At 40.3% G+C, this 17,782-nt stretch overlaps 1 protein-coding gene across 2 annotated transcripts in view; it reads right to left on the minus strand.

The window, feature by feature from the left end:
* Window positions 1–17,782, minus strand: part of LOC126184544 (1-phosphatidylinositol 4,5-bisphosphate phosphodiesterase eta-2-like) — a 475,410-nt gene that overhangs the window by 68,983 nt on the left and 388,645 nt on the right. For both annotated transcript variants that reach the window (XM_049926959.1, XM_049926958.1), the window contains exons 7-8: window positions 13,812–13,929; window positions 13,557–13,642 (exon numbers count right to left, since the gene is read on the minus strand). In XM_049926959.1, coding sequence (XP_049782916.1) covers window positions 13,557–13,642; window positions 13,812–13,929 — 204 coding nt within the window. The remainder of the gene's footprint in view (window positions 1–13,556; window positions 13,643–13,811; window positions 13,930–17,782) is intronic.

Here is a 17,782-nt window from a genome sequence, read left to right on the forward strand (position 1 = left end):
AAATTAGGACTAATGTGGAGATTTACCAACAATCATTGTTGTCACGTGCCATTCATGTGTGGAACAGGGAAAGATGATAAAACAGTGGTACTAGAAGTACCCTCTGCCACACACCATTAAGTGACTAGGAGTATAGATGTAGATGTACACACTTCTCTATAGCACATTCTTTGGTCTTGCAGTTCTCTTAGGTTCAATTTCTGCTACTCATTTCCTCCACATATCTTTGATCATGTCCGCCCCTCTGCCTTGCCATCCTGTAAATTATTTCACTGCCCCAGTTCCATGAGCTCCACACTTCTCTCTTTCCACACTTCTGTTCTTGTTACTGGTCTTTATCTACAAATTAACACATTCTACTTGTTTATTCTCTCATGAACCATGGACCTTGCTGAGTGGGATGGCTTGCATGGCTCAATGATACAGATAGTGTAACTGCAGCAGAAGAGTGTCTTTGGAGGGGCCAAACTAACCAGTGGTTCCTGAAGACAGGCAGCAGCATTTTCATTTATTGTGGCACCAACAGTATGGATGACTGGATGTGCTGGCCCTGCAACATCAGCCAACACAGCCTTGACTCTCTGATACTATGAATGGTTGAAAGCAAGAAGAAACTACAGCCATAATTTTTTGCCTGAGGGCATGCAGCTCTTCTGCATTGTGATGGCATCCTCCTGGACAAAATGTTTGGCCAGAGTGGGGTTGGGGTGTTGGGAAGGGGGGGGGGGGAGTATAGTAGTTTCTTTTGATATCCAGGTTAGGTCTCCTGGAACGGACTACACAGGAAGATGTCATCATTGGTAAAAAAAAAATTGGCATTCTACAAGTTTGAGTGTGGAACATTAAATTCTTAATCAGATAGGTATATTAGAGAAACAGACGGTTCAAAGTGAGATATAGTGGGAATTAGTGGAATGTTGTGGCAGGAAGAACAGTACTTCTGGTCATGTCAGTACGGGTTTATTAATACAAAATCGAATAGGTGTCATTGAGGAGTAAGCCTAATAATGAATGTGAAAATAGGAATGCAGGTATGCTACTATAAACAGCACAGTGAACAAATTATTGTTGCCAAAACAGACACAAAAACACCACCCACCACAGTAGTGCAAGTTTATGTGCCACTTAGCTCTGCATATGTAGAACAGATTGAAAGAATGTGTAATGATATAAGGGAATTTATTCAGACAGTTAAGGGAGGTGAAAATTTAATTATGATGGGTGACTGGAATTCAATAGTAAGAAAAGGAAAAAAGAAAAGCAGCTGTATGAATATCAAGAACACAAATGCCAAGGCAGTAGTAAGCAATAGAAGAGATATCTGAAAGGTGGAATGAATATAAAAAGGGTCCCTATAAGGCAAACAAACTTGAGGGCAATCTTTTAGAAATAGAAGAGGAAGTAGGTACAGCTGAGATGAGGGATATGATACTGTGAGAAGAATCTGGTGGAGCACTGAAAGCCTGACGTCGAAACCTGGAGTAGATGACATTCCCTTACAGTTACTGAGATCCTTGGGAGAGCAAGCCACGACAAAACCTCTACATAACTGTGTGAGATGTATGATATAGGGGAAATACTCTCAGGCCTCAGGGAAAACAAACATTGGACTGCACTCTTTGAAATTTTGAAGGTAGCACAATGAAGTACAAGGAGCAAAGGGTTATTTACAACTTAAATAGAAACTAGACTGTAATTATAAGAGTTAAAGGGTATGAAAGGCGAGCTGTAATTGAGAAGTGACTGAGATAGGGTTTTAGCCTATCCCTGATGCACACTGAACAAGCAGTAAAGGAAACCGAGGAGAAATATTTAAAGGGAATTAAAGTTGGAGAAGAAACAAAAACTTTGAGGTTTACCCAATAATGTTTTAATTCTGTCATAGATGGCAAAGCACCTGGAAGAGCAGTTACATGGAATAGATAGTGTCTTAAAAAGAGATTATAAGATGAATATGAACAAAAGTAATGGAATGTAGTTGAATTAAATGAAGTGATGCTGAAGAGATTAGATTAGGAAATAAGACATTAAAAGTAGTAGAAATGTTTAGCTATTTGGGGAGCAAAATACATGATGATGGCTGAAGTAGGGAGGATATAAAACACAAAGTGGTAATAGCGAGGAAATCATATCAAGAGGAATTTGATAACATGCGATATAAGTTTAAGTGTTATGAAGTATTTTCTGAAGGTATTTTTCTGGAGTGCACAAGTGAAACATGAGTGATAAGCAGTACAGACGAGAAGAGAATAGAAGCTTCTGAGATGTGGTACTATAGAAGAATGCTGGAAATGAGATAAGTAGATTGAATAACTAATGAAGAGGTGCTGAATTGAGTTGGGGACAAAAGAAATGTATGGCACATCTTCATTAAAAAAAAGGGGGAGGGGGATCAGCTGATACAACACATCCTGAGGCATCAAACAATAGTCAGTTGGTAATGCAGGTAAGTGTGGGTGGTGAAAATCATACAGGAGACCTAGGCATGAAAAGAGTAAGCAGGTTGAAATGGGTGTAGGTTGCAGTAGTCAGTCAGAGATGAAGAGGCTTGCACATGATAGACTTGCATGGAAAGCTCCATCAAACCAGTCTTTAGACTAAAGAGCACAACAAAAACAGCAACAGTTTATTTATTATGTGCATGCTTACTGTTCAACAGAGTTGAGCATGCCAGCCACAGCTGGCCATTACATTTAGTAACCTGCTAGAAGTTTCAATAACATAGTATTTGAACAAGCTAATAATCTTGGTCTAATAATGCTCTGCATTCTGTATGCAGCATTTCATAAAAATTGAAAGACGTAATATTAGCTGCAAATTATATGACAAACCTAATTTTTTTTTCATTTTTAGGATCAAACAACTACTTCTCCAACAAGCCAACCCTGTCAGTAATAGCAGAGCAGCAAGAAGAATGTGACTAGGTTGTAAATTTGCAGAACATATGTGTGCTGGCCAAAGAAAGTAATATTTATGGATGGAAACTCCATGAAGTACTTAATGGATTGAAGAATGAGTGCAATTTCAATAGAAATGATGGCAAAAGGCTTCCTTCTTCATGGCTACCAACCATCATGGAACATCCAGCCACAGCAAATGAAGAACATAGATAGTTAACAGCAAACAGCTGAGGTTGCACAACAACAATAATATTTTGGATTCCACCTTTCTGCCAGTATCTGCTTTTAGTATTTACCCAAAGGCAACAGGTTGCCAGTAGCAGCTGAAAGGCTTTTACCAACTACCTCAACTTTTCTGCAGAAGCACAGGAAACTAGCCTTTTATAAGTGAACATGACACTATCTATCAACAGTGTTAATCCATCCAGGTACACTAGTGAAGTCCTGAAGAAGATCCCAGCAGAGGGACTGAAATGCCAAATAGCGAAGTTTGAAGGGGAATATGGCAGGGCTTAATGATTTTATCATCAATGACAATGACCACAGAAGCCTGCAGACTTATATGAAATGCTTCTGTTGGTTTAAACATCCCACAGAAGTCTGGAGAATCTGTACAAGAAAAGAGGTTAATTACTTTGTGATCCGGCTTTCTTTTCTTGGGGTTGTGACAATGGTGTTATCCATAAATTTATATGAATTGGATGCCATATGCAAACAATGAAAGATATGAGGATTGACAAAAGGTTTAGCCAAGCACATCTCTGTGAAAGAATTCAACAAATATGCAGTGTCTTAAATTAGATCAGGGCTGTCCTAATTAAGTTGTGTTTTTCACTGACAAAATCTCTCTCACATTATGACTGGGACACAGTGAAAAGGATGAAGTTTAATCAAGCTGCAATGATATCACGTATCAACACTTTGAAACAGAAAGAGTCATAAAAGAAGTTAGCAACTGAAAAACATAACAGGAAAAACATAATTTTTGACCCAAAACATATGGTAGTAGACCTCTGTGAAGAAGCTACAGGAGCACTGAGTACAGGTCTTAATTGATTATTCTTTGATGCCTCAGGATGTGTTCTATCAGCTGATTCCCCCCCCCCTCCCCCCACCCCCTTTTGTGGAGATGTGCCATACACTTCTTTTGTACCCAGTTCAATTCAGCACCTCGTCATTAGTTATACAATCTACTTATTTGATTTTCAGCATTCTTTTATAGTAACGCATTCAGAAGCTTCTATTCTCTTCTCGTCTGTACTGCTTATCGCTAGTGTTTCACTTGTGCACTCCAGAAAAGTACCTTCAGAAAATACTTCATAACACTTAAACTTGTATTACATGTTATCAAATTCCCCTTGATATGTTTTCCTTGCTATTTCCAGTCTGCATTTTATATGCTCTCTACTTCAGCCATCATCATTTATTCTGCTTCCCAAATAGCTGAACACCTCTACTACCTTTAGTGTCTTATTTCCTAAATTCATCCCTTCAGCATCACTCCATTTAATTCAACTACATTCCATTACCTTTGTTTTACTTTTGTTTATGTTCATTTTATAATCTCTTTTCAAGGAACTATCCATTCCACGTAACTGCTCTTCCAGGTGCTTTACTGTCTCTGACAGAATTACAATAAACCTCAGAGAATAACAACAGAAGACACGATCAGTACCATAATAGCATAATTGGTTTATCTTCCGAAAAATCAGGCAGAGGCTGTCTGATGGAAAAAGAATTGCAACAAAACACAGTTGTGTGACATAAACAAAAGTTGGTAGGCGTATTTCTAGTAATGCCACTATGAGGATGCAAATCAGGTTTGCTTTACATATATGCTGTAATGGTAGTAAGAATTAGTTACCTTTGAGATTGGACACTGTGAGTTCATGTTAGTCAAGAATGCCTTTAAGGTGACAAAGATACCATTATCAACACCTCACTGAGTTTGAATGAGGTAGTGTAACAGGCCAATGAGAAGCTGGATGTTCTGCAGCAGCAATTAAGTGTAGCAATTGGTACTGCCGAGATACAACAAATTGTTACAAATTAAATACTTCATACACAGCTCCAAACCAGATGCCCTTAGCATGCAGTCCACTGACTTCAGAGCGCTGCCATTTGTGACTTCAATGGTGTCAAACAAGAGCTCATTGGAGGGCAGGGTAGAGGACTGCTGTCTTTCCTGATGAAAGCTGGTTCCACAGTCCCAGTGATGGCCATGTATTGGTTAGGAGGAGGCCAGGAGAGCACCTGCAACCAATCTGCCTGTGGCTAGACACACTGGACCTACACCTGAAGTTATGGTCTGAGATGTGATCCCATATGACAGCAGGAGCCCTTTCGTGGCTATCCCATGCACTCTGATTGCAAGTCTGTGCATCAATCTGGTGATTCAATCTGTTGTGCTGCCATCATGAACAGCATTTCAAGGGGTGTTTAGCAACATACTACTGTTGTAACCCCAACATGGTCTACATGGTGTTGACATGTTGCCTTGGCCTGCTTGATCACCATATCTGTCTCCAATTGAGTACATACGGGGACATCATTGGATGAAAACTCCAGCGTCATCGACAGACAGCATTAACCACCCCTGTATTGACCAACCAACTGCAACAGGCATGGAATTCCATCCCACAAACTGACATCAGGCACTTGCACAACACATTCATTTTTGCTTGCCTGTATTGAACATTCTAGTGGTTATATTTGTTATTAAAGTACCAGCATTTCACATTTGCAATGGCTTAGCTCCTGCATACATTAACCTGTGATCTTGCTATGTTAATCTCTTAAATGTGGTACCTTGAAAAATGTATTTCCTAAATTTCATTACTCTATATTAATTATTTTTTGATGCTGCAATTTTTCCCCATCAGAGTATTAGTGGACGAAGGGAAAGTACTTAATGAACTGAAGAGAAATGAATTAATTGTGATTACCAAAGTGGATGAAGGAGAATGCAACTGTTGTTTTAGATACAGTTAAATGCCACAAGAAGATGAAACAACTATTGGTGGAACCAGTGTACCTTAAGTCCAAATGTGATCTGACAAACAAGATCATAAGGAAAATGACAAATCTGTTATCAGACTTCACTTCTGAGAGTTTGACACTACGTTCACATGTCTCATCCAGAATATATTATCTATCAAAGGTTGATGAAGAAGGGTGTCCACCGAGATCAATAGTGAACAGGATTAAATCCCCAATGACCATTTAGCTAGACATTTATCAGGGAAACTGAAGCATCTTGTCAGAAAAATTACCTCTTTTGCAAAAGATTCAAAATTTTTTGGACATTTACATACAGTCAAAATATCCACAACAGATGTACAGGTGAACTTTAATATCAAATCTTTATTTACTAACATCCCAGCAGCAGATGTGATGCTGATCATGGAGGTGAAATTGCTCCAGAAATATGTGAGTTGGTTGAATTATACTTGCAGTCAAGTTATTTTAAGTACAGGATGTCCCAGGGGAAATGGTCAATACTCTGGAATATGACAGGAATGATCATTTGAAATGAATAACTTAATATGGATGTAAGCTCTATTCTGAATGGTTTCCAAGACAGAACACATTTAATGTACACCATCATATATTTTCTGTATATTCAATACATTGTGAGGTTTAAACATGAACAACAGTTAGTAAACATTACAACATGCATTTTACAAAGTATCAACTGAAAAATAGATTTTTAACACATTCACCTCTAAGCATTATTGCACACATTACATTACAGGTGTTGTACAGTTCACAATAGATGTACTTCATTTGTACACCTCAAACTTTATCCAACTCCATAAACAAAAATCTAATGGCATGAGATCTGTCAATCTTGGTGGCCATTTAATTGTACTATCATTACCATAATCACTGTACTAACGGGACTATGCTGTATCATTTCAACAATGTGTTGCTGTTCATTCACAGATTGTTGAATTATGCATTCAGAAGAAGGTGCTGAACTTGGAAGAATACCTGTTTCATGTAATGTGCTGAAGCCTCTAGTAAACACTCTATGATCAAGAATTCAACATGTCAGAAAGCATCAATGGAATTTTTGGGCAGCTTCAGAAGCACTACCATTGCAGAAGCCACAATAATAGACCTGCATATTCTTCATTAGTGTAGATGAGTGGCACTTTAGCCATCACGTGTAGAAACAAAGTTAACTGATGCTTCTCTCTGATATACTCTCAATCCCTCATACTACTCCACTCACATCATGGACAACTGCACATTCAATCAGATAGTTTAATTGCAGAAAGACATCCTGATCAAAGAGGTTGAATGCAGTGAGTTAAGTTGGGCTAGAACAAAATGTCCAAGAGGTTGGGTGGGTAAGACATATGCATGCCTGCCACCAGACCAAAAACAAGTGTACATTAAATGTGTTCTATCTTAGAAACCGATTGGAATAGGTCCAAGTGAAATGTTTTGCTTCCAATGAGTGTTCCTGGCATGTCACTGAATACTGACCAGCATAGTGAGGAAATTTATGATGAATATAATGGGGTTGCTATGGGATCTCCTATGCTGCTTGTAGCCACTACCACTTTTATGGATGATTTTGATGAACATGCTTAACATTAATGCAGAACTAAAACCATTTTCCTGGCTCTACTATGTGAGTGACATGTTTGTTGTATTGTCACACAACAGGAAAGAGCTACATAAATTCCTTGATTTTCTGAACAACATTCATTCAAAAATCAGTGTCACCATGGAGGAGGAGAGTGAGGTCAGCCTCCTGGATTTAGATGTGTGCATCTACAGAAGGCCTGAAAATGTACCAGGGCACAGAGGTACTAGGAAACCTATAAGCAAGAACAGATATCTTGACTCTCCTTTATACCACCACCTAGCCAAAGTGCAAGCTGCTATGAAGATTCTGTCCTTGCACACATTCCACATCAGTGATAGTAAGAGCTTGTGATCAACATTTCCTCAGGGAAACAATGATGTTCAATAATTATGATGAACTTCCATAAATAAGGCTGTTGCGTCTAGAGTGACCAACTTCATAGTCATAACCCTTTGGAAGAATGATTTAAGTTGCATAATAACACTATATATGTAAATACACAAGACAAAGGGCTTCCTCTGACCTAGAATGAACATGCCTGACTGCCTCCACAATGTGGGAGTACATGAAATGACATGTGTTTGTGGAAAGCTGTATATTGTCAAAACAACAAGGACACTAAAAGCATCTGGATATACTGCCACATTGTCTTAAAAAACACTTGAAGTACTAAAATGTACCAATGTTTTTGGCCAAGTTGCAGTGGCCTTCCTCAGAGGAAAGATTGATGATCCAGGGTGTAAGTGCATCAGCATTATCACTTTCAATAGACCATCAATGTCACATTTAGTAGATTGTATTGGGCCAAAAATAATATTGGACAGTATAAAGAGAGAGGGAGAAGATGTATGGCCAACTATTTGCGAGCTGCATGACTTGCTGGCGATTGGTAGCCCACTACAAAACTGCAACAAACTCCTGGGGATTGCGTTTTCATGCTGTTGTTAGTAGAAAGACAACACCAGTTGTGCATTGCAGTTTGTTAAGCTGGTTGTGGCTGTCTTTGGTAAACTCGCTGGCCTGCAATCACAACTGGCCAATCATACTGGGATTACTAGCAGCTAGGATGATGGGAGCCTGTAGCTGTCTTCACTGTTCGTGTGTCAGGCTGCTTCAGGGTTTTGATTGCCTCTATTATTTTTTGTGTGCACAATCATGGCTGTCTTGCCAGTACTTGGGTGTCTTGAAACTTTATAGTCTGCCCACAGTCTTGATGGTTCACTGCTAGTGCTGATCCATTGTTTTGCCCCCTGCTATGCATTTGCTAACAGGCCTTCCAGTTTCCCCAGTGTAGGCAGCACCACACTCACACTGTGTCTCTTTTACTGTGTTCTTAGTAGACTCTACTGAACGCTGGATCCTCTGGCCACCTCAGAAGACTGTTTTTATGCATATTTGGTTATGCACCCGGGCTACTCAATGAGTGAGACACTTAATGTAAAATAAGAACACCACTGGGAGCTGCTCTTTCATTTTCTATATCTGATATCCTACTGAACTTAGTAGCTCTTCATTTTGCTTTATTGTCATATCCACTGGATCGGAAGGCATCACACAGCTCCATCAATTCTTGTTTGATATTGATTTTGTAACTGATGCAGTCGGATAGAGCAGTCAGCACATGTAGGATGGCACACTTCTGAACCTGATGATGGTAGCATGTAGCTACCAGTTGGTTTGGGATAGGTTCCTGGCAGATCTTGTGATGCAGTTTGCCATTTTGCCAGTGGGAGTTCTGTAAACCTCTACACCCAGGAAAGGAAATGCTCCATCACTTTCTTCTTCTAGTGTGAAATGAATGTTCTTATGCAGACTGTTAACACACTGATGGAATTTATGCAGCTCTGCTCCTCCATGAAGCAAGACAACAAATGTTTAGTCTACATACTGCAGCCAACAGCAAGAGTGGAATTGTGTGGAGCTTAAGGCAGTTTACACAGATGTTTGCATAAAGATGTTTTCTGGTCTCAGAGAGAGTGGGATCTCATTGCCACTCTGTCCATTTGTTCATAATGTCTACCATGCCAGGTGAAACAGGTTGGTGACAAACAAAACAGCACCAGATCACAGATATCAGGTGGTATTCATTCCTCTATGATGCTGATTGTCTCTTCTCTTGGAATATTGGCGAAGAGAGACATTATGTCAAATCCAACAAATGTATTAGTTTTTCCACTGTTTGATTAAGTATATCAGTTTGCTGTACATGCTACTCTGATATAATTTGAATGAAGTGAGTCAAATCCTTCACATATGATTCTGGATGTTCCATAAGGAATTGCAGGTTTATATCCAGACACTTTGCTAGATTGTAAGTAGATGTGTCAAAATTAACAGTAAGCCTCAGAGAGGAGGGGGGGGGGGGGGGGGGAGGGAGCAGCACCTATCCTAATGGATCTTAGCTACTCCATAAATTCTTGGTGTTATTGTGATTTGGTGACAAGTCCCCTGGCTGTGTCATGATTAATTCTGAAGTCTTGGATTAAGGGTCACATCTCAGTAATAATCTTTGCTGTTGCATCACTGCCATGGTCCCATAACTCAACAGTTCCGCCATTTTTGATGCATATTGCATCCTTTCCGTTACAACTGTGGCTTTGCCTTTATGCATTTGGAGAACCATGATCTCCATTCCTCTACATCCTTCTATGGTGGCTCTTTCTTCCTGAGAGATGTTACATTAGTGTGGTTTTACTCTTTTTGGGTTCTGAGTGTATCTTGTGTGACCTTTTTGGCTTCAACATGTGAGACCTGTTGGAATGCTGATCTGACAGACTGAATAATTTCTTCCATGGAGATCCTTGCAGGTGTCATTATAAACTTTAGCTCCTTGGACAGTACTGACATCACTGCCTTGATGAAGCTGTGATAGGTTTACGACAGTTCAAGATGCATCCAGCACGTATCTTGCTTGCTGTGTGTCATCCTTGTTAGTACCTCAAATTTCCTCTTCTGGCAGTTACAGACTGATTATTTTTCTGTGTAGTCTTGTCCATATGTTATATCATCGATTTTGCTCCAGTTTGTCACTGACAGGTTTGACAATAGCCACAGACACTTCTGGAGCAGCACTCTGTTGTTGGTGCCCACAATGCTGTGGAGTTTTGGATCCTTTTCCTCAATTAAGCACAGACAGCCCATTCGTAAATGATTTTTGCTTTCATGGTATCCCACTGGGGCCAAATCCTGAGGAAATTTGGGACAATGTGGTTGTTCTGGCACATCTTGACAAATGCAAAATCATGAAGCAGCTTTCCTTCTTTTTCCACCAAAGTCCCAGATTTTGTATTTGGTTGTAAATGATCTGCCCATACCGTAAATGATCTCCCCATACTGACATAAATGTGTAGGCTTCCATGGTCAGCATCAGTCTCATTAAAACCATACTGGGTATCCTGCAATGTTGCCTTATAAAATACTTAAAATACTTAAAATACTTAAGATACTAAAGTGTACTGACACTTTGGTTGAGTTGAAATGGATTTCCTCAGAATACTTTTAATGAGATTGACACCAGCCATGGAAGCCTACACATTTATATCAATGACCTATACGAGCAAGTAGTTTACAACCATATACAAAAGCTGGAACCTTTTGAGGAATAGAAAGAAAAATCTGTGTAGTTACATTTATCAACAACTTATTTCACCTGGCATGGTAAATATTATGAAAAAATGGCTGGAGTGGCACTGGGCTTCACCTTTATCTGATAGCGTTGAACAGCTTTATGCAAACTTTCTTAAACTCCAAGCAATTGCTGCTGTTGGCTGCGATACACGATGACACATTCGTCATTTGGGTGCATTTAGAAGCAGAGCAGCAAAATTTGTGTCAGTGTATTAACACCCTATATAACAACATCCAGTTCACATTAGAATGAGAAAGTAACAGCGTGGTTCTGTTCTTGATATGGAGGTTTACCGAACGGCCAGTGACAAAACGGTAAACTGAGTTACGGGAAAACCATGCACACCAACATGTACCTACACACCAAATATCATAATCATCAGGTTTGAAAATGTTCCATTCTACTCACATTGACCATTTGAGGCCACTGCATCAGTGATAAAAACAATATCAAACAAGAATTGATGGATCTGCCAAACACATTCTAAGTCAATGGATATCACAATAAAACAATAAGAAGAGTTTACAAGTTCAGTAGGATGCCAGATACAGAAAATGAAATAAAAGCACAGCTCCTGATGGTGCGCCACCTGACATCAGGGGCATCAGTCACTGAGCAGCCTAGTTGCTTCACCAAGGAGTCATCAAGTCAGCCTTCTGGAGTGGCCACAGGATGTAGGATTTGGTATGGTCCACTAAGGATATTGGCACTAATGATGCACAAACACAGTTGCAGGCACGCTATGGAGTTTTGAGAAGCATATGTACTGGCAATACAGCTGTGGCTGTGCACACAAAATGTAAGAGAGGCAATCAAAACCCTGAAGCAGCCTGACAACATGAACAGGGAAGACAGTTACAGCCTCCCAGTGTTCTGGCTATTAGCAATCCCAGTATGACAGCGTATGCACAACTGATGTCACCTTTCCCCTACTAACAGCAGGTGAACACAGCCCCCAGAAGTTTACTGCAGATTTGTAATGGGCTACCAACTTCCAGTAAGCTGTGTAACCCACAGTCATCCACATATTCCCACCCCCTCGCCTTATACACATCAATGTTATTTAAGACTAATAAAATCTACTAAATATGATATCAGTGGCCTAGTGACACTGTCAGGATGCAAAATATTGGTGGACCCGAAACCCAGATAATCAGCTTTTTCTCTGAGGAAATGTGGCCAAAACATTGGTACATTTTAATATTTTAAATATTGTGTAAGATGACACTACAATATACATAGAATGCTTTTAATGCTATTGACACCTGTCACTGAAGCCTATGCATTTACACCAGTAAATGAATGCATTAAAGAACACGAATACCACATACATTTAGGGCAAATGGTAAAATCAACAGTAGCAGAGTCCTCAGTAAAACGTGACCAGGTTATGAATTTTAAGAAGGTATGGGTCCTTGTGGCCAAGGGCCTTGCCACAGTGGTAACACTTGTTCCCATCATATCACCGAAGTTAAGCGCTGTCAGGCCGGGCTAGCACTTGGATGGGTGACCATCCAGTCTGCCGAGTGCTGTTGGCAAGCGGGGCACACTCAGCCCTTGTGAGGCAAACTTAGGAGATACTTGATTGAGAAGTAGTGGCTCCGGTCTCGGAAACTGACATAAGGCTGGGAGAGCAGTGTACTGATCACATGCCCCTCCATATCCACATCCAGAGATGCCTAAGGGCCAAGGATGACATGGCGGCATGTCAGTGCTTTTGGGCCTTCATAGCCTGTTCAGGAGGAGTTTAAATTAGTTTGTGGCTCCTTGTGCGAGAAACATTTTTAGAAGGAAAGCTCATGAAGCAGTCAAAATAACAAAGAATGAATACAATTTCAATAGAGGTGATGATTAAAGGCTTCTGTCTTTCTGGCTACCCACTATTAAAGAAGTAAACACCCAGCCATGGTGAGTGGGGACTTAAATAGGTACCAGGAAAAAACTGAGGCAGCACAGCAACAATAAAATTTTGGATTCACCCTCTCTATCTGCATCTGCTTTTAGTATGTACCCAATGATGATGGTCCACAAATAGCAGCCAGAAGATGTTTGTCCAATGACTCCACTTCTCAGAAAAAGCGCAGGAGAATGGCCTTTTCTAAGTGGATGTGACACTGTCATTTGAAAGTGTTCAGCCTGTGGAATCCTGAAGAACATCCCAGCACAGAGAGGGAACAACTGAACAGTGAAGAAGTTTGAAGAGCAATATGTCAGAAGATTTTATCATCACCTGCAACAGGCATAAAAGCCTAAAGACTTCCAAATTCACATTTAGCCTGCTTTAATGCAATGTTGCGAAAACATTATGAAACATAGTTTCAATTCTCTTGTTATCAGAGGTGTCATAAACATAAAACTTTTCCAGTGAAATGGCATCATACAATGGCTATTTGGACTAAAGTTCTTTATGATGTTCAGTGTTACTTACATTCAACACAGCGGCAATCTTTTTTCAGAGCGCTGATGTATCCCTCAACACTGCTGTCCCCTCTTAGCTGCCCTCCTATGAGATATCTGAAAGAAAGCATTTATTTTTAACCAGGCAAATTATCCATCTAAGTAAGATCTTTTTAAATGGGTTTTATTTTCATTGCATAATTATTGAGCAATCTAACTCAAGGAAAGTGAAACAATTCAGAAAGTAGAAAGAAGGTTACTAGTACTTTTACAAGACCTTACTTACGTGTTATGGGATGAGGCAATGTAGTAGTGATTCAATGGTTGAGACATATCTTGATAAACGACTTTGTGATCTGGCCTGAATATTTCAAATTCTTCTGACATCAGAAGGTTTGTAAAACCTAAGGATGGAAATATGTATTTAATTTTTGTTGAATTAAATTGAACACTGCTGCAAATGACTGAAATATGTGATATTCATACTGTTAATTTATGCCCTTAGAGTAGCTTTTTTTTACTTTCCTCTTTAGCTTACAATTAAATACAAATCCATGCCCACTTTAGTTGCAGCTGATGTTGTTCCCAATCAACCCCATTTCAACTCACATCGTAGAAAAATATTTCAATAGAGTGAAACATATGGGGAATCTGAAATAGGCTATCCAAATGTCACAGGTTGTGAAGCAGCCATTTAAACTGAGAATGTCATGCTCAGCAGTATGGGTGGCCAACTTTGTGGTGGTCATTTATTTTCGTTGACAGCTAGACTCAGCTGAAGCCTGTCACCATGGCTGGGCCACCCTTTCTATACACTGGTACTGTCCATGCAAGTTTCAGAAAGTCTGGAAATACACCAGCAGTAAAACACTTATTAATTATCATAGTTAATGGTTTGGAAATTTTGTAGATAATTTTCTTGTGGACATTAGTAGACATTCTGTATACACCCCAACTATCAGAAAGTTTATAAGATTTTACAATCTTTATTATATCATTTTTTTCGTAATTCCCTCCAGCTCATCAAGATGCATCTTTTGTCATTTATTATAGCAGCTGCAGGGTCTATACTGAGGTCTAGGATTTACTTATAGTGTTTTCCACAATGTCAATAAAATAACTATTAAAGTCATCTGGACTACGTATGCTTAAGGGAGAGATGGTTTTCTTCCTGAGTTCATAGATCACGTCCCAGGCTGCCTTGCACGAGTCGTGAATTCCTTTGATGAACCTGTCATTGCTTTTCTCTGTGTCTTCTTCTACATCTTTTAAGTCTTTTTGCTTCCAAATATCTGCTACATAACACTTTATTTGCACTGGGATCTGTTGCTGTTCTGTAGTGATCATGTAATAGCAGTAGGATGCACATTAATTTTTTCAGTTCATCAGTATACAATGCTTTTTCTTTCACACGGTGGCTGTGTTGTGACACGTTTGTGGGACATTTCTTTTTGGTCTTCTGTGGATATATAGTCAAATTTGGCTTTGATGATCTTGAAAAACTCTTTAAATGCTTCGGTTGCTGCCATTTCCTGCAGTTCAGGCTGCCACTTTATTCACTTTATTGTAGATACAGGTGTCTGAAAAGCATTTAATGTTTCCTTATTTATGACACTTTTTGTGAATACATAATTAGAATGCCAGCTGATGGCATTCCAAACCTCTTGATGTGTCAACAGACATAGTGCACTGCCCACAGGTGGTAAGCACTGTAGCCAGCATCCACATGTTGTTTGTCCTATACAAGCATGCCCATGCTGCTGAGAATGATGGATACTGCCTGATGTGCTAGGTGCATGGTAGCTGGGAGTGTGGGGACAGGAGATGGAGAAGAGTTCAGGGTTTTATTTTATGGAGAAGCTCTGCTGGGGTACTGTTATGGATGGGAGTTGTCCTGTACATACTCACAAGGGAACATCCCCATCGCACCCCCCTCAGATTTAGTTATAAGCTGGCACAGTGGATAGGCCTTGAAAAACTGAACACAGATCGATCGAGAAAACAGGAAGAAGTTGTGTGGAACTATGAAAAAATAAGTAAAATATACAAACTGGGTCATCCATGCGTAAGATAGGCAATATTAAGGGCAATGTGAGGCGAGGAGTGCCGTGGTCCCGTGGTTAGCGTGAGCAGATGCGGAATGAGAGGTCCTTTGTTCAAGTCCTCCCTCGACTGAAAATTTTAACTTTTTATTTTCAGTTTATGTGAAAAACTCTTATGTTTTCATCACTTTTTTTGGAGTGATTATTACATCCACAAGAAAACCTAAATCGGGCTAGGTAGAAGAAACTTTTCACCCATTCGCCAAGTGTACTAGTTAGGTGGGTCGACAACATATTCCTGTCATGTGACGCACATGCTGTCACCAGTGTTTTATACAAAATATCAGACGTGTTTTCCTGTGGAGGAATCGGTTGACCTATGACCTTGCGATCAAATGTTTTCGGTTCCCATTGGAGAGGCACGTCCTTTCGTTAACTAATCACACGGTTTTGTGGTGCGGTCGCAAAACACAGACACTAAACTTATTACAGTGAACAGAGACGACAATGAACGAACAGACAGATCATAACTTTGCGAAAATAAAGAAAGCAAAATTTTCAGTGGAGGCCAGATTTGAACCAAGGACCTCTCGTTCCGCAGCTGCTCACGCTAACCACGGGACCACGGCGCTCCTCGCCTAACATTGCCCTTAATATTGCCTATCTTACGCATGGACGACCCAGTTTGTATATTTTGCTTATTTTTTCATAGTTCCACACAACTTCTTCCTGTTTTCTCGATCGATCTGTGTTCAGTTTTTCAAGGCCTATCCACTGTGCCAACTTATAACTAAATCTGAGGGGGGTGCGATGGGGATGTTCCCTTGTCAGGAACATCATGAGTGCAGTTGTGATGGTAGTGATTTAGACTAATTTCAGCATTTGCTGCTTATATGTCCACACCATCACTCTGTTTTGCCATTGAAGGATGGATGGAATGGCAGATTAAGAAGCTGCTTTATACCACTGAAGACACAGAAGCTGTCACCATGAATTGTTGCGTACTGTCTGATATGATGCTTTGGGAAGGCTTTCGATGGCTAGAATCTGGAAAAGTGTGTTAATTGTGATTCGTTGTGCTGGATGCTATACTGATGACATATGGGTAACTGGATTAAGCATCCACGACTACTAACCACACAGAGCCCAGAGATGGCCTCACATAATCCGAACGGATGTGGTCCCAGGGTGATGGGGGGTCGCCCTGGAGACAAAAATTCATGGAGGTGCAGCCTGATGACAGGAGCAAGTGGTACAGCTGCACACCATAGCTTCCGTGTCCTCATCTAAACCTGGTCAGTAAACATGTCACCATGCTAGAGCTTTCATGTATGACATTCAACAGTGACCACGATGGAGTAGTTGTAAAACCTGAGGCCACAGGGCTGCCAAGATGATGACATGGTGAGTGTCTGCCTCAGTGTCTATCAGAAGGACACACTGTGGTAGAGGTTAGCTGAGGCCCAGAGCTCGGGATGGTGTTCTTTGATAAGTATGTGGGCCACTCATGGAGTACACAGTGTAAGACTTGCCATAAGATTGGGTGGCAGAGCGTGTATGCAGTGATTCGTGCAGCTGTAGTTGACAACCTATTCAAGGCTTGTCTCTGTTCCCCATCTATGTGGAAATTTTAGATTTTCTGCTGGTCACGGGCCAGGCCTGGTCCAGTGGGTAGGTGAGATGGAGCATCTGCATTTGTGTATTGCACTGTGGCTTGTGTTTAGTGGTATGATTGTAAAAGCTGACTAAAAGCACCCAATGCTGGAGCCATTCTGGTAGCCATTCAGTAAGACAAAGGTGCAGCCTTAAAAGTACTATCATAGGTTTGTGGTGCATTGTTGGAGTGAACTTAATCTTAAATACTTAAACATGAAATTTATAAATTGCACAACCAAAAACAAGAACAATGGTGCATTGCTACTAGTGATAAGAAGATGAGATGATTATACCATTAAAGTTGGAGCTGACCGCTGAATGCCTGTTGCCAACATTAACTGGCTGGTGAAATGGCAGCAGTGCAACACACTGAGGCCAGTGCTGCCACATGGCAATACTAGCGCCTGTAACTTTAACAGTGTCACCTATCAATCAAGATTGAGTTCCATGCCTTCTGGCAGCCTTTCAAAGACATCAGGCTGGGATACCAGAATCAGTAACAATACGATGGAATAAATTCATGATGAGGCCTGTTGAAGATTCACATAGCTTATTCATC

The sequence above is a fragment of the Schistocerca cancellata genome, chromosome 4, assembly GCF_023864275.1.
Source record: "Schistocerca cancellata isolate TAMUIC-IGC-003103 chromosome 4, iqSchCanc2.1, whole genome shotgun sequence".
NCBI lineage: Eukaryota > Metazoa > Arthropoda > Insecta > Orthoptera > Acrididae > Schistocerca > Schistocerca cancellata.